The sequence below is a fragment of the Papio anubis genome, chromosome 20, assembly GCF_008728515.1.
Source record: "Papio anubis isolate 15944 chromosome 20, Panubis1.0, whole genome shotgun sequence".
Lineage (NCBI taxonomy): Eukaryota > Metazoa > Chordata > Mammalia > Primates > Cercopithecidae > Papio > Papio anubis.
The window spans coordinates 637,339-654,896 of NC_044995.1; the positions used below are offsets into that span (position 1 = coordinate 637,339).

At 45.8% G+C, this 17,558-nt stretch overlaps 1 protein-coding gene across 2 annotated transcripts; it reads left to right on the forward strand.

Annotated features, from left to right (window-relative positions):
- The first annotated feature begins 1,970 nt into the window (after positions 1 to 1,970).
- On the forward strand, positions 1,971 to 16,579 carry CABP5 (calcium binding protein 5). 2 transcript variants are annotated; one of them, XM_031659103.1, is made up of 6 exons: positions 1,971 to 2,435; positions 6,145 to 6,175; positions 6,984 to 7,127; positions 8,402 to 8,511; positions 13,729 to 13,876; positions 15,402 to 16,579. In XM_031659103.1, the coding sequence occupies exons 1-6, from the start codon at positions 2,373 to 2,375 to the stop codon at positions 15,425 to 15,427; spliced, it is 522 nt and encodes a 173-aa protein (XP_031514963.1). In that variant the 5' UTR covers positions 1,971 to 2,372; the 3' UTR covers positions 15,428 to 16,579. The 2 variants fall into 2 exon arrangements, with proteins under 2 accessions (XP_031514963.1, XP_031514962.1); XM_031659102.1 differs by lacking the exon at positions 1,971 to 2,435 and adding an exon at positions 5,105 to 5,486.
- Positions 16,580 to 17,558: the final 979 nt, after the last annotated feature.

Below are 17,558 nucleotides of genomic sequence, written 5' to 3' on the forward strand. Positions count from 1 at the left end.
CATTTGGGTTCGTCTGACGTCTGATTATGATGAGATTCAGGAATCTTACAGAAGCGACGCTTTGTTCTCGTGACATCCTGTCAGGTGGCGCAAAATTCCAACTTACCACATTACTGATGCTGTCCGCTTTGACTAAGATGGTGTTTGCCATGTTTGTCCACTATAAAGTAACTCCTTTGAAACTGGTATTTTGTAGGGAGGTATTTTGAGCTCTGTAAATATCAAACTTCCCACTTACCTTTTTATTTATCTGAGTATGGACTCCTGGTTTCCTCTGTGGTCCTGTGTAATTTGTTACTATCATTATTTATTTTGACTCTCAAACTGCCCAGTATGGCCAATGGAGCTTCTTCAAGCAGACTCCTTTGTTCTTTCCACATGTCCTCATAACTCTGAGCAATTTCTTGCTTTAAGCATAGGATGTTTGTAGGTTCATCTTGTTCTTTTTTTGCCCTAGACATGGAATCGGCCAAATTTCCTAAGCACTCTGGTGTCATTTGATGGAGAATAGTAAATAGAAGTCAAGATTTGGATGCTAGCGGTGCTCATTTGTATGGGCCATTACTGTTTCTATGTTCTCTTAGTGGAGAGAGCTAGAGAATATGTGTACAAATGTTCCTACACACACTGAAACTATGTGTTTATTTTTATCTCTATACACAATTGAGATCCACGAGGACGTACCAGCACCTCCAGTTACAGTCCAACACCACAGGGCTCATTCGACTTTCCTCCTTTCTGTCTTAGTAACTCCCTTTTCCAACAGTGGGAGACCTGGCCCCCATTCCCCTTACTCACCATGTGTAGCCAATTTCCCTTCTCCTTTGCCATTTCACCCCTGTGGGAATGTCTTTCCCAGCCTAGTCTGGCTTCAACACCGTACACCATGCTATTCCCATGAATGGACATCCTTCTGTCTCTGCTTGGGTTGTGACAACCCATGCCAGATGCCCCCTGTGTGGCCTCCTCCCTAATTGCCTTACAGTGCAAACCCCTGCCCCAGACAATGCCTGCATATAAACGCCCCCACCCCACTCAGTTCATGTTCCAAATTGTGGACTCCTCCTCACCCCACTACCCCATCTGGCTCCCCATACGAGATGGCCCCCAGCCCCCTCCTCCCCTAACCCTACCTAGTGTGGAACCTCAAAACCCCTTTAGGCTTTGACACCACCATAACTTCTCACCCTCCCTGACACCCCCCACCTTGCTTTTCCCCTCTAAATCATTCAGGAAAGACAGAAGGAAAGAGATGAACAGAGAAAGAGAAAATGCCATGCTCTTAGTCACTGTGCACGCCCACTTCTTGAAGTCCATGCTTGCATCCTGCTCACTCGCACACATTCCCAACTCACCCAGGAAAGCTCCCTGAGGCCAGACGCCCTGTGTTCTCCATCTCACTGCCTAGAAGCCAGTCTTGGATTGACCCTTCACATGCTTGTTGGAACATTGAATAAATGATGCCCTCTGCTCTAATCCCCTCCACCATTTTCTTTTATTTCCTTCCCTCCCTTCCTTCCTTCCTTCCTTCCTTCATTCCTCTCTTTCTTTCTTTCTTTCTCTCTTTCCTTCCTTCCTTCTTCCTTCCTTCCTTCCTTCCTTCTTCCTTCCTTCCTTCCTTCCTTCCTTCCTTCCTTCCTCTTCCTTCCTTCCTTCTTCCTTCCTTCCTTCCTTCCTTCCTTCCTTTCTTTCTTTCTTTCTTTCTTTCTTTCTTTCTTTCTTTCTTTTCTTTTTTTGAGACAGGGTCTCACCATGTCAACCAGGCTGGAGTGCAATGGTGCAATCATAGTTCACTGCAGCCTGGAGTGCAATGGTGCAATCATAGCTCACTGCAGCCTCAAACTCCTGGGATCAAGCGATCCTCCCATCTCTGCCTTTGGAGCAGCTGGGATTAGAGGGGTAGACCACCATGCACGGCTATTTTTTTATTTTTTGAAAGACAATGTCTCTGTGTGTTGCTCAGGTTGGTCTCAAACTCCCGGGCTCAAGTAATCCTCCCACCTCAGCCTCCCAAAGCACTAGGACTACAGACATGAGCACCACATCCAGCCTCTAATTCTCGTTTTTAAAATGCACCTTCCAATTCCACTCTGGGGATAAAGGAGTCACAGAGCCTGACTCTGGCTCTCCCCACCCATATCATTCAAGCCAGATGGGGAGGCAGGGACAGCTCTGATCCCTCCCCAACTGGGTAGAGATTTCCAGCCCAGCTGTCACAGCTCTAAGACACAGGGACCGAGGGAGAAGCCAAGAGAGGCAGGAAGAGGTGGCAAAGGAGTGCTACAGAAGATAAGGAGGCTGAGCTCCGACAGGGAGCAGGGAGGAGGGGCCATCTTGAGACTGGTGCCCTGCAAGCTCCACCCCACCCCTCCATGCAGTTCCCCATGGGCCCTGCCTGCATCTTCTTGAGGAAAGGCATTGCTGAGAAACAGCGGGTGAGGTGGGGAGAGAGGGAAGGGTGGTGGGCAGGGCAAGGGGAGCAGGAGTGTGGGACAAAGAAGAGGACATGATGGTGCCATAGAACCAGGGGAACAGGCTGATAGAGTAGGAGCTGAGAGGTACAAGAATTCCAAGGACCCTGGTGGGGTCATGTAAGCCAGTGAGATAAATGGGTGGGGGTAAAATCAGAAGTCAGGAGCAAAAAGAAGGAGAGAAAGGGAAGAAAAATGAAGAGAAGTGGGATGATGTCATTGTTGAGATTACCATTATCCTTTTCTATGGATGCTTATTGTGGTAACAGTGGTGATGGTGGTGGTGATGATGGTGGTGGTGGTGGTGATGATGGTGATGGTGGTGATGATGGTGGTGGTGGTGATAATGATGGCATTGATGATGGTGCTGATTATAGTGGTGATGGTGGTGATGATGCTGGCGGTGGTGATGGTGGTGGTGGTGGTGATGGTGGTGGTGATGGGTGGTGATGTGGTGGTGGTGATGGTGATGGTGGTGATGGTGGTGGTGGTTGATGGTGATGGTGGTGATGGTGGTGGTGATGGTGATGGTGATGGTGGTGGTGATGGTAATGGTGGTGATGGTGGTGATGGTGGTGATGGCGATGTGGGTGGTGGTGGTGATGGTGATGGTGGTGGTGGTGGTGATAATAGTCCGATGAAATGAGTGGATGGGTGGTGGTGATTATAGTGGTGGTGGTTGGTGATGGTGATGGTGGTGGTGGTGATGGTGATGATGATGGTGGTGATGGTGGTGATGATGGTGATGATGGTGGTGATGGTGATGATGATGGTGAGTGATGGTGGTGATGATGGTGGTGGTGTGGTGATGATGGTGGTGATGTGGGTGATGTGGGTGATGATGGTGATGGTGATGATGATGGGTGGTAATGAAGGCGATGGTGGTGGTGATGATGGTGATGATGGTGATGGTGGTGATGATGGTGCTGGTGGTGGTGGTGGTGATGGGTGTGGTGTGGTGGTGATGGTGTGGTGATGATGGTGGTGTGGTGGTGATGGTGGTGGTGGTGGTGGTGGTGGTGATGATGGTGATGGATGATATGATGATGGTGATGATGGTGGTGATGGTAAATGTCGTAATCGTCATCATCTCGTAATGTCGTAAATAATCGTCATCGTAAATAATAATAATCGTATCGTAATCGTCGTAATCGTCATCATCATCGTAAAGTAATCGTCGTATCGTAATGAAATTAAGTAAAATAATGTAAAGTAATAAAGTAATAAATTAATAAATAAGTATCATATCGTAATATCATCATCATCATCATCATCATCATCATCGTATCGTAATAATAATCATCATCATCATAAATATCATCGTCATATCATCATCATCATTAATATCATCATCATCATCGTAATGTCATCGTCGTAATAAATGTCGTCGTAATGTCGTAATAATATTAATAATGTCATTAATAAATAAGTAATCGTATCGTCGTAATGTCGTCTCGTAAATAATAAATTAATCGTAAATGTAAAGTAATAATCGTCGTCGTCGTAAATGTCGTAAAAGTAAATGTCGTAATGTCGTAAATATCGTGAAATATCGTCGTCGTAAATATCGTATCGTCATTAAGGTGGTGGTGATGGTGATGGTGGTGGTGGTGGTGGTGATGATGATGGTGGTGGTGGTGGTTATGATGATGGTGATGATGATGATGTTAATAACAATAGCTGCACTTATTAAGTCATTGCTGTGTGCCCAGCCCTGTGCAAAGGGATTTGCACGCCTGATATTATTTACACCTCGGAACAACTCATAAGGTCAGTGGCTTTCATTCCCATTTTGCAGGTGAGGAAAGTGAAGCTCTGAGTCATTAAGCCCTTTGCCTTAAGCTTACACAGTTAGTAAGTGGCAGGGTTGGCCAAGTACAATGACTCATGCCTGAATCCCAGCACCTTGGGAGGTAAAGGCGGGAGGATCACTTAAGTCCAGGAGTTTGAGACCAGCCTGGGAAACTCAGCAAGACCCCATCTCTATTAAAAATACAAAAAAATAGCTGGGCATGGTGGCATGCATCTACAGTCCCAGCTACTCAGGGGGCTGAGGCAGGAGGATCGCTTGAGCCAAGGAAGTGGAGGCTGCAGTGAGCCCTGATTATGCCACTGCACTCCAGCCTGGGCAACAGAGTGAGACTCTGTCTCATTTGAAAAAAAAAGTAAGTTGCAGGGTCAGGTCTGCTTGATTCCTGTGGGCATGCTTTTTAAATTTTTTTATTTATTTTTTATTTTTCCATATATATCAACTTGTCCAGATGTGTGGGCATACTTTTTTTTTTTTTTCTATTTATGGATTTATTTAGGGTAAATTAAGGGCAAGTATAGTTTTTCTTTCTTAGATGAATGAGCATACTTTTAATTGTTAGGCTTTAACATCACCAAAAAAAGAGAATGAAAAAGGCCAGGTGGTGGCTCATGCCTGTAATCCCAGCACTTTGGGAGGCCGAAGCAGGCGGATCATGAGGTCAGGAGTTCAAGGCCAGCCTGGCCAAGATGGTGAAACTCCGTCTCTACTAAAAATACAAAAATTAGCTGGGCGCTGTGGCAGATGCCTGTAATCCCAGCTACTAGGGAGGCTGAGGCAGGAGAATTGCTTGAACCCAGGAGGCGGAGGTCGCAATGAGCTGAGTTCACACAACTGCACTCCAGCCTGGGTGACAGAGCAAGACTCTGTTTCAAAAAAAGAGAGAGAGAAAGAATTTAAAAAGGGTGATAAGGGATCGCAAGGAGGGGATCAGATGAAAGAGAAGCTGAGGGAAAGCTCCGGGGATAAAGGGAGATGGGAAGGTTAAAGAGGCCAGAGATCAGTAGAATTTCCTTGTTAACATACCACGTATATCTAAGCTCAACCCTTCAGGTATGTGCAGGAGTAGGTGGGGCAGCAATAACTGGACATTCTCAGAGTGTTTAGGAATTGGTCATGCTGGCACTGACCCTCCTGCCTGAATGCCATTGAATGCTGTTTCCGTGCACAGGGATTCTAACCATTGGCAGGAAGATTGGAGGCAGGTGAGAAGGAGTGAATGGGGGTTAGTGTGAAGAATTCTGACTTGGGAATCAGGAGCCCTGAATTCAAATCCCAATGCTGCGTCTGACTTGCCCCATGACCTCCAGGGAGTAACTGAATGCCTTCCTCCCTTGGGAGGGGATCTGCCGCTTGTGAGCTGTGTGACCTTGCGCAGGTTCCTTCACTTCTCTGTTCCTCAGCTTTCTCATGGGTACAATGGAAACGAGATGTAGATCCACTTCACAGAGCAGTTCTGAGGTTTATATGAAATGATTGTGAAAACTGCCTGGCACAGAGTCAGCACTCTGAATGAGTTAGCTGTGGTTGTGAAGTCTCGCTTTTTTCATCGGGTGATGGAAGAGATTGGACTCCCCAGTGTTTAAGACCCCCTTTGACACAATATGATGGGTGTTTGTCTAAGAAAGGGAGAAAAAGGGAGATCGGGATTCATGGGTGGGGGAGAGGAATTGAGATCGAGTGGGGAGCCAAGAACTGTGGAACAGGAGTCAGGAGATGAGAAAAGGAATGGGAGGGATGGAGGAGGAGAGAGAATGGGAAGAGAACCATGAGAGAGTGGCGAGGAGCTTGGGATAGCAAGGAGACCTTTGGAGAATGGGTGACCCTCTCTCCAAATTCCCTCTCATCTGCATTCCTTTCTAGGAAAGACCACTGGGACAAGATGAGATTGAAGGTAACACCGTCTTCCCCAGTTGCCCCCACGTTGCCATCCACCCACCTGACCTGCCCTGCATCCCTTTCTGAATTTCTGTATAAATTCCTTTACATGGAATTTTTACAATCCCCCTCTCTTCCCACTCAACTGTAATTTTGTGGAACTCTTTCTCGTGGCAGTTGAAGGACCTCCCAAAGTATTTCGAAGGCATACCCATCCTCAAGGGTCTCCAAGACTCAGGAGTGAAACAAATGAGTTTCTCTCTTGGTGACTTTGAGGTTCCCCAAAACTTCGCCCAAGAATCTGAAGGATGCCAGCGCTCTCATTTAGCAGTCTCGGGAATGATGCCTCTTGCTAACACATTTCATACATCACTCCTTTTTGAAAAAAAAAAATTTTTTTTTTGAGACAGTGTTTTGCTCTTGTTGCCCAGGCTGGAGTGCAATGGCACGATCTCATCTCACTGCAACCTCCGCCTCACAGGTTCAAGCAATCCTCCTGCCTCAGCCTCCCGAGTAGCTGGGATTACAGGCACCCGCCACCACGCCCAGCTAATTTTTTGTATTTAGTAGAGATGGGGTTTTGCCATGTTGGTCAGGCTGGTCTCAAACTCCTGACTTCAGGTGATCCAACTGTCTTGGCCTCCCAAAGTGCTGGGATTACAGGCATGAGCTACCACACCCAGCCTTGATTTTTTTTTTTTTTTTTTTTTAATGTACACTCCTTTAAGGAGTCTCTAGTTGGAGCCTCACTGATAGCTTTAAGAGATGGCACTCTTCCCCACTGACTGTTTCAAGTTCCCTCAACGTTCCCTCCTAACTTTCAGAGCTGCGGGAAGCATTTCTTGAGTTCGACAAGGACCGAGATGGGTTCATCTCTTGTAAGGATCTGGGGAATCTCATGAGGACAATGGGTTACATGCCCACAGAGATGGAACTGATTGAGCTCGGCCAGCAAATCCGCATGAACCGTGAGTCCAGGGAATGGGAGGGACGGCCGAGGTTAGGGAAGGGATCAGGGCAGAATTGGGAAGGATGTAGAGATTGAGAGTAGAATTGGGGATGGAGAGGAGGGTGAGAGGGACTAGAAGTCTGGAAGAAAACAGGTCAGATTCGACTCAGGAAGGCAGCATTTGAAGCGGTTAAAAGCTTTTAGAGATAGGTCTGTGTTCAAATCTCAGTTCTATTATTTACTAATTACGGTGATTTTGAAAAGTAGAGTTATCCGCTACTCTTGAGTTTCCATTTCCTCATCTGTAGAGGAAGATGCTTCTCTCCTTACCTTATGGGACTATGGAAAGGAAGGGGTAAAGATACTGATACAGATAAAGGCTCAGCCTCCAGTAAATTCTTATTAAATGTAGTTATTACTATCACCACTAAGATCCATCAGCTGAGCAAGAGACTGGAGCTGTATTGGATGCTGGAAACAAACTTGGAGCTGGAGCTGATGTTGGTGAATTGTGTTACAGAAAGGATGGATGGATTTTTTGATGGAGATCATAACTGATTTTGAGATTTCAGCTAGAATGAAATTGCTATTGAGGCCGGGCGCGGTGACTCACATCTGTAATGCCAGCACTTTGGGAGGCTGAGGTGGGCAGATCACCTGAGGTTAGGGGTTTGTGAACAGCCTGGCCAACTTGGTGAAACCCCATCTCTACTAAAAATACAAAAAAAATTAGCCAGGTGTGATGGCGTGCACCTGTAATCCTAGCTACCCGGGAGGCTAAAGTACGAGAATCACTTGAACCCGGGAGGCAGAAGTTGCAGTGAGCCAAGATCGTACCATTGCACTCCAGCCTTAGCAACAGAGTGGACTCTGTCTCAAAAGAAAAAAAAAAAAAAAAGCAATTGGGTTTGCTTCTGGGCATGTAACAGACTAAACAAGGTTGAATTCAAGGTAATGATAAATGATAATATTTGTACCTGAAAGAAACTTGGATGCTCATTTAATTCATGCTCCTCTTTCTACGGGTCTACAGAGGAGGAGAAACATCTTAACCAACTGTCTGAAAATCACACAGACAGTTACTTCCAACGTACCGCACCCTGTCCACTCCTGTTCAGGCTAGAGGGACATGAGAGCTTGGAGTTGGCTGCTGGAGGGAGGAAGTCAAAGACGGCTCGTATAGGGCAGGGAGATAGGAGCTGATCTATTTCTGGAACTGACTCAAAGCACAAAGTGAGGTAATGGAAGGCCGGGGCTTGTGGGGTCTCGCTAATCCTGTGCCATCTTCCTCAGTGGGTGGCCGTGTAGACTTTGATGACTTTGTGGAGCTGATGACCCCCAAATTGCTTGCAGAAACGGCTGGGATGATCGGTGTCCAGGAGATGCGGGATGCCTTCAAGGAGGTGAGTTAACAGTGTCATGGTCCTGGTGACGGTAGAGGCAGACCCCAGAGGGTCTGCCTATAATTAGCTATTACCATGGACAGCACCCACCAACTAGGCCCCCACCCCTTTTTTTTTTCTAGCCATGGCGGGATCGATAAATAGGGAAGAAAACTAATGTATTCCAAACACCTGCAATGGATCAATTCCTCTGTATACTTTCTCTGATTTAATCCTCAAAACACACACACACACACACACACACACACATATTAGGAGTAGCAAGCAGTCATGTATCCCAATGAAACAAATGAGAAAAGTGAGGCTCATGAAGATTATAAATCTTATCCAAGATCCTGCCGTCTCTAAAATAAATGTCAGGATTTTTTTTTTTTTTTTTTTTTTTTTTTTTTGAGATGGAGTTTTACTGTTGTCCCCAAGGTGGAGTCCAATGGTGTAATCTCAGCTCACTACAACCTCTGCCTCCCGGGTTCAAGCCATTCTCCTGTCTCAGCCTCCGAAGTAGCTGGGATTACAGGTGCCCGACACCATACCCAGTTAATTTTTGTATTTTTAATAGAGACGGGGGTTTCACCATGTTGACCAGGCTGGTCTCGAACTCCTGACCTCGTGATCCGCCCACCTCGGCCTCCCAAAGTGCTATTACAGGTGCCCGCCACCATACCTGGCTAATTTCTTTTGTATTTTTAGTAGAGGCGGGGATTCACCATGTTGGCCAGGGTGGTCTTGACCTCCTGACCTCAAGCGATCCACCAGCCTCGGTCTCCCAAAGTGCTGGGATTACAGGTGTGAACCACCGTGCTTGGCCAAATTTTTAATTGTGTTTAACTAATGGATTTCAATTAAATTATTTATTTAATGTCCATTTATATGCAATTGAATACAAATTCCAGTATTTAAGTATGATTCTTGCAGGTCGTACATAGTTACGCACGCCTGTTATCCCAGCACTTTGGGAGGCCAAGGTCGGTGGATCACTTGAGCCTAGGAGTTCAGACCAGCCTGGGCAACATGACAAAACCCCGTCTCTACAAAAAAAATACAAAACTTAGCCAGGCATGGTGGCACACGCCTGTAGTCCCAGCTATTTGGGAGGCCGGGATAGGAGGATCACTTGAGCCAGGGAGGCAGAAGTTGCAGTGAGCCAAGATTGCGCCACTGCACTCCAGCCTGGGTGACAGAGTGAGACCTTGTCTCTAAATAAATAAATACAGTTTATTTAAATTTAAAAACAAATACTTCATTCTATTTACTTTATTGTAAAGCTCTTGTCTAGAATGACTTGGGTATGTGAATTCACCTCTTCAACTGTTAGTGTTATGTAGAAGCCTAGGAACAGATTGAATATTTCTGATAAAAATTGTCTGGACCAGGCGTGGTGGCTCACCCCTGTAATCCCAGCAGTTTGGGATGCTGAGGCAGGTGGATCACTTGAGGTCAGGAGTTCGAGACCAGCCTGGCCAACACAGCAAAACCCCGTTTCTACTAAAAATATAAAAATTAGCTGGGTGTGGGGGTGGACACCTGTAATCCCAGCTACTTGGGAGGCTGAGGCAGGAGAATTGCTTGAACCTGGGAGGCAGAGGTTGCAGTGAGCCGAGATCACACTATTGCACTCCAGCCTGGGTGATAAGGGTGAAACTCCATCTGAAAACAAAAAGAAAAAGTTGTCTGGTTTAAGAAGTGCTGTAAGTGTAAAGTAAACACTGGATTAAGACTTAGTATGATTAATATAATTAGTGTAATATACTAGTATACTTAAGTAAACTTCTATGCTAAGTATCATAATGAAGCATGCTAAGCACCTACTGAGAACTTAGAACTTACTGCCTTATGAAATCCAGTGTGCATAAAAAGAATGCTACCTACAGAGCTACTTAATAATTTTTAAGTGGATTACATGATGAAATGATAACACTTTCGATATATCAGGTTAAATAAAAGAGACCATTAAAATCAGTTTCATTTGTTCCTTTTAACTTTTTTTAAATGTGGCTACTAGAAAAGTAGTATTTTAAGGCCAGGCGTGGTGGCTCACACCTGTAATCCCAGCCCTTTGGGAGGCCGAGGCAGGTGGATCATCTGAGGTCAGGAGTTTGAGACCAGCCTGACCAACATGGAGAAACCCCGTCTCTACTACAATTACAAAATTAGTGGGGTATGATGGTGCACGTCTGTAGTCCCAAGTACTCCAGAGGCTGAGGCAGGAGAATTGCTTGAACCCGGGAGGCAGAGGTTGCAGTGAGCCGAGATCATGCCACTCTATGCAGCCACATAGAGATCATAGCAGATCTCTAGAACCTATCTTGCACTCCAGCCTGGGCAACAAGAGTGAAACTCCACCCAAAAAAAAAAAAAAAAGCTGAATAGTATTCCATTGTGTGGTTATGCCACATTTTCTTTATCCACTCTTCTGTTTTGATGGACACAGGTTGCTTCCATACCTTGGCTATTGTGAATGGTGCTGCCATGAGCAGGGGAGTGCAAACATCCCTTTGACATACTGATTCCAATTCCCTTAGGTACACACCCAAAAACGGTATTGCTGGGTCATATGGCAGTTCTAGGTTTAATTTTCTAAGGAATCCCCATACCACTTTCCATAATAGCTGTGCTAATTTCCATACCCAGCAAAAGTGTACCAGGGTTCCCTTTTATCCACATCCTCACCAACACTTGTTATTATTCATCTTTTTGACCATAGCCATCCTAACAGGTGTGAGGTGATATCTCATTGTGGTTTTAATTTAAATTTCCCAAATGATTAGTGATGCTGAGCATTTTTTTCATGAACCTGTTTACCATTTGTTTGTCTTCTTTAGAGAGATAGCTGTTCACGTCTTTTGCCCGTTTGTCTTCTTTAGAGAGATGGCTGTTCATGTCTTTTGCCCATAGTTATTAGGTTGATGCAAAAGTAATTGTGGTTTTGCCATTAAAAGCAATATCTGTCATTATGCAGTATTATTAGTTATAGGCACAATGTCACACAGCAGATCTCTAGAACCTATCTTGTATAACTGAAACTTTATACCCATGGTACGGTATCTCCCCGATTCCCTGTCCTCCCAACCCCCAGCAACTATCCTTCTACTCTCTGCTTCTATGAGTTTGGTTATTTTAAGTACCTTATATGTAAGTGGAATCATGCAGTATTTCTCCTTCTGTGTGGTATATATTTAAACGCAATATTCAGCCTTACAAAAGAGAGAAATCCTGCCCCACGTAACAGCACAGATGAACCTGGAGGACAGTATGCTGTGTGAAATAAGCCAGGCACAGAAGATAAGTATTTCTAAGTGTCTCGCTCGCTGCTCCACACTCAGTCCCAAGAGCAGTGCCTTCCCCATGGGCACTATTGACACATATTATTTTTTAGCAATATTGATACATATGTGTTGAATTAATGAACTGCCTCCAAAGCTCTACCCTGCACACCCTTAACCAGTCTACCAGAAAGTCTAGTATGTTCAATTTCCAAAACACTGGGGAGCCAGCTCTCCTTCTCGAGCTCCGCTGGTGCTAACTGGCTCAAGCCACAGTCATCTCCTACCGGGATGATCATGGCGACCCTCTAATTGGTTTCCAGGCTCCCATCGTGGTCCTACCGTGTGGTCTGTTCTCTACATAAAAGGGTTTCATGCTCACGTTCTTTTAAAATATATATCAGATCTGGTCACTCCCCTGCTTAAAATTCTCCAGTGGCTTCTTGTCTTACTCAGAACCAAATCCTGACAACGTCCCATGACACACAAGCCCCTATGTACTTGGGCCCTGCCTTCTGCAACACGGAGACCTTGTCTATTTCATGCTCATCTCTCCCCAGCTCATGCCTCCCTAAACACTGCCTGCTTCTCCCTCTTCCTCAAGTACACGTTTCTGCCTTACAGCACTTGTAAACCTGCAGCTTCCTCAGCCTACAGCAGCGTCGTCCAAAAGAAATACAATGTGAGTCGCATAGGTCATTTAAAATTTTCTTTCTCTTTATTTATTTTATTTATTTACTTATTTTTTGAGACGGAATTTCGCTCTTGTTGCCCAGGCCGGAGTTCAATGGCAGGATCTTGGCTCACCGCAACCTCCAACTCCCGAGTTCAAGCGACTCTCCTGCCTGAGCCTCCTGAGTAGCTGGGACTACAGGCATGTGCCACCACGCCCAGCTAATTTTGTGTTTTTAGTAAAGACAGGGTTTCTTCATGTTGGTCAGGCTGGTCTCGAACTCCTGACCTCAGGTGATCCATCCGCCTCGGCCTCCTAAAGTGCTGGGATTACAGGCATGAGCCACCGCGCCCAGCATATCCAGCTTTTAAAAAGAAGGAAACTCTATCATTTGCAACAACGTGAATAAATGTGAAGCACATTATACTAAGCAATATAAGCCAGGCACAAAAGGACGAATACCACATGATTTTACATGCAGAATCTTCAAAAATTGAACTCATGCAAATAAAAAGAAAGGTGGTGAGCAGAGACTGGGGAGCCAGGGAAAAACAATGGACAGTTACTTGTCAAAGGATACAAAGTTTTGGTTAGACAGGAGGAATAATTTTTGAGATCTATTGCACAGCAGGATAACTGTAGTAAATAATAATATATATTTCAAAAATCACTTTGAAAGTAAGTTTCAGATGTATCGCTGGGCACCTTGGCTCACGACTGTAAGCCTAGCACTTTGGCAGGATGAGGTGGAAGGGTTGCTTAAGGCCAAGATTTTAAGACCAGCCTGGCCAAAATAGTGAGACCCTGTCTCATTTAAAAAAAAAAAAAAAAAAAGTTTTGGCCGGGCGCAGTGGCTCATGCCTGTAATCCCAGCATTTTGGGAGGCTGAGGCAGGTGGATCAACTGAAGTCAGGAGTTCAAGACCATCCTGGCCAACATGGTGAAACGCTGTCTCTACTAAAAATACAAAAATTAGCCAGGCGTGGTGGCGTACGCCTATATTCCCAGCTACTCGGGAGGCTGAGGGATGAGAATCGCTTGAACCAAGAGGTGAAAGCTGCAGTGAGCTGAGATTGTGCCACTGCACTCCAGCCTGGGTGACAGAGTGAGACTGTCTCAAAAACAAAACAAAACAAAACTGTCCTTTGGAGCTGACATTTTAGTGGCTCACATTCCCAAAGCTCTTAGCTCAGTGTCTGACGCACAGTAAGTGACGGGTAAACCATCATCTCGTGGCTGTCGTCGTCATTGCTGATATCATCTACCTCTGCTTCTATTCAGTTTGACACGAACGGAGATGGGGAGATCACCCTGGCGGAGCTGCAGCAGGCCATGCAGAGACTCCTGGGAGAGAGGCTCACTCCCCGGGAGATCTCTGAGGTTGTCCGGGAGGCTGATGTTAATGGAGACGGCACCGTTGACTTTGAAGGTGACATTGACTGGGCGTGGTGGGGAGCGGGGGCAGCCGCTGCAGGAATCCACTTCCAACTCACTGTCAGATTTTCCAAGTTGGCCACTCCTCACTCCTCTCCAAGTTGGAGAATGGAAGTGGGTGGCAGGTTTTGGAAGCATTTGTTCCGTCCCTTTCCTCCCAGGCCATTCATTTCAAAGAGCTGGGTGTCCCTCACTTCGGGTGGCTCCGAGGAACACCTCAGCCAAGGCCCTTTCCTTCCCATGCTCAGGACTCCCTTCCGCCTTGCCCATTCCTTCTTAGTTTGCTGGGCACCTTTTATCCTAGGAAGAACTTGTCCCATCGGAAAGAGACTGGACTGGCTAGCAGCTGGAGTTCTGGGGTCAGATACAGGGGCTTCAAATTCAGGATAATCGCTGACTCAGCATGTAGCCTTATGCTACTCACTTTTTCTCTTAAGGGTCAGTTTTCCCATCTGTAAAATGGGATGGATGATGACACCTTTTGGAGAAAACTAAAAGAAATCAGGCACAAAGTACCATTGTATTATTATTATTATTATTATTATTTTTAGACAGAGTTTCACTCTGTCGCCCAGGCTGGAGTACAGTGGCACAATCTCGGCTCACTGCAACCTCCACCTCCTGGGTTCAAACAATTCTCCTGCCTCAAGCCTCTGGAGTAGCTGGGATTACAGGTGCCTGCCACCATGCCCTGCTAATTTTTATATTTTTAGTAGAGATGGGGATTCACCATGTTGGCCAGGCTGGTCTCGAACTCTTGACCTCACGTGATCCGCCCACCCTGACATCCCAAAGTGCTGGGATTACAGGCGTGAGCCACCACGCCCGGCCAACAATAGCTGTTTATGGGAAACTTCATCTTTTTTATGAGCTTTATGCCATTAACAGTCTTAAAAGCCATATAAGGAGATAGCAATACTAGGATTCCCATTTTTTAAACTTAATGTTTTATTTACATGCAAAGATTATTTTCATAACAGAAATGAAGAAACTGCAACATATTGAAATTATTCAGAAGTATGAGCATAATAATAACCACAGTAGTTTACATGGGATGGCTGAGATGGCAGGCACGGTTCTGAGCAAATCTTATTTACCTATTTTAACTTTTTAATTTTTTTGTAGAGTTGGCGGTCTCACTATGTTGCCCAGGCTGGTCTCTAACTCCTGGGCTCAAGCGATCTGCCCATCTCAGCCTCCCAAAGTTCTGGGATTACAGGTGTGAGCCACCGAGCCCAGCCTCTAAGCCAATTTTATCTCAACCTCATGAGATAAATCTATTAAACATGCCAACTTGACAGATGAGAAACTGAGGTACAGGGTTAAGTAAGTTGCCAAAGAGATCTGATTCCCATTTCATAGGTGGAGAAATGGAAGCATAGAGGGATTAAGTAATTTCCCAGGGATCACCAGCTGTGCCTGCCACATACGAAGGGCTCAAAAAAATAATATTGGGGGCTTTTACAATGAGATGCCTTACTGGGATTTTTTTTCTTTTTTTTTTTTTTTTTGCTTTGCAGAGTTTGTGAAGATGATGTCTCGCTGAGGAGGTCCTGGAAGCCCCTGGCCCTCTCCACCTGGTCAACATGGAGCAAGTGCTTGTGGAGAACCAAAGCCCCAAAGCCCCAGATCCCCTTAAAGCAGAGAGGGAAGGCAGGCGGGAGAGAGGGATCGGCATGCAGAGCTATGCATGAGGTGAGACCGAGAGCGGTGGTTTTGCCAGGATGGGGGCGTCTGCAGCACTAGATTAAGAAGGAGGAGTCTATGGATGGAAACAGGAAGGGTGGGAGGGTCCAGTTGCCACCCCCAAAAATTCCAATGATTCATGACGTCTTTTCACTTCACGTAGTCCTAAGTCCCTGTGACCTGCCAGAGTCTCTTCCCCAGCTTCCCCTTGGGTGAAAATAGTCTCTTCTCCTGTTGGATATCAAAAGGTTCAGCACGTAGTCTCTACTCTTCCCCTGCCTGCATCAACTGTTGCAAATCCCCTGTTTCTCTCTCCCGGTAAGAGAGAGACAAATTGTACATTATTCAGGTGATGGTTACATGAACAGCCCAGACTTCACCACTACACAATATACCCGTGTAACAAAACCGCACTTGTACTCCCTAAATCTATAGAAATACAAAATAAAATAAAAAGGATGCGAATCAACCACAGAGCTGGAAACAGAGTTGTTGTTGGGGCTGGGCTTGGAAGTGGCTCATGCAAGTGGCATTCAAAGTCAACTCCTTCCTTTTCCTGATTTCCTGGAAGCACTGTCTGGTCTCTCTCTCTCTCTCTCTCTCTCTCTCTTTCTCTCCCCCACCTCCCTGCCTCCCACATCCCTTCCCTTGTGTAAGATACTCAGGGGACTGAATTAAACCACAAATCTGGATTATCAAGGTTTAGAGCAAGCTGATCCCTGGGGAATTAATCCCCGGGAAAAAATGCCATCATGCAAAGAGAGCGATGACAGGATCCCCCAAATCCCCAGTTCAGCCAGGTTGTTGCGAAGTCTTTCCTGGAAGCCCCCTGCCTTCACGCTGGTCTGTCCTGAGCCACCCAGAGATGATGTCTCTGTGAGATGGGAAGTCTGTTCCATCCCTCATGTCCTGACATCAATCTGTGCTATGAAACAAAAAAGAGAGATTCCTCCTAATCTCGGCCCAAAGCAAGACACTCCAGCAATGCAAAGTTAAAATAAAAGTCAAAATAGGCCGGGCACGGTGACTTACGCCTGTAATCCCAGCACTCTGGGAGGCCAAGGCGGGTGGATCACGAGGTCAGGAGATCAAGACCATCCTGGCTAACACGATGAAACCCTGTCTCTACTAAAAATACAAAAAATTAACCGGGCGTGATGGCGGACGCCTGTAGTCCCAGCTTCTCAGGAGGCTGAGGCAGGAGAATGGCGTGAACCCAGGAGGCAGAGCTTGCAGTGAGCCAAGATCGCGCCACTGCACTCCAGCCTAGGCAACAGAGCGAGACTCCATCTCAAAATAAATTAAAAAAACAAAAAGAAAAAGAAAAACAGATTTAATGGCCTCACAGTTCCATGTGGCTGGGGAGGCCTCAGAATCATGGCAGAAGGTGAAAGGCATGTCTTACATGGCAGCAGGCAAGATAGAATGAGAGCCAAGAGAAAAGGGTTTCCCCCTATAAAACCATCAGATCTTGTGAGACTTAATCACTACCACGAGAACAGTATGAAGGAAACCACCCCCATGATTCAATTATCTTCTGCCAGGTTTCTCCCACAACATGTGGAAATTACAATTCAAGATGAGATTTGGGTGGGGACACAGCCAAACCACATCAATAGGTAACATGGGAATTATGGTAGCTACAATTCAAGATGAGATTTGAGTTCGGACATAGCCAAACCACATCAATAGGTAAATGGGAATTATGGGAGCTACAATTCAAGATGAGATTTGGGTGGGGACACAACCAAACCACATCAATAGATAACATGGGAATTATGGTAGATACAATTCAAGATGAGATTTGGGTGGGAACATAGCCAAACCACATCAATAGGTAACATGGGAATTATGGTAGCTACAATTAAAGATGAGATTTGAGTGGGGACATAGCCAAACCACATCAATAGGTTAGCATGGGAATTATGGGAGCTACAATTCAAGATGAGATTTGGGTGGGGACATAGTCAAACCACGTCAATAGGTAACAT

Coding starts and splice junctions, on each gene's coding strand:
- CABP5 (XM_031659103.1), top strand. CDS start 2,373: ATGCAGTTCCCCATGGGCCCTGCCTGCATCTTCTTGAGGAAAGGCATT. Junction 2,436..6,144: donor GCATTGCTGAGAAACAGCGG/GTGAGGTGGGGA, acceptor ATTCCTTTCTAG/GAAAGACCACTGGGACAAGA. Junction 7,128..8,401: donor CCAGCAAATCCGCATGAACC/GTGAGTCCAGGG, acceptor CATCTTCCTCAG/TGGGTGGCCGTGTAGACTTT.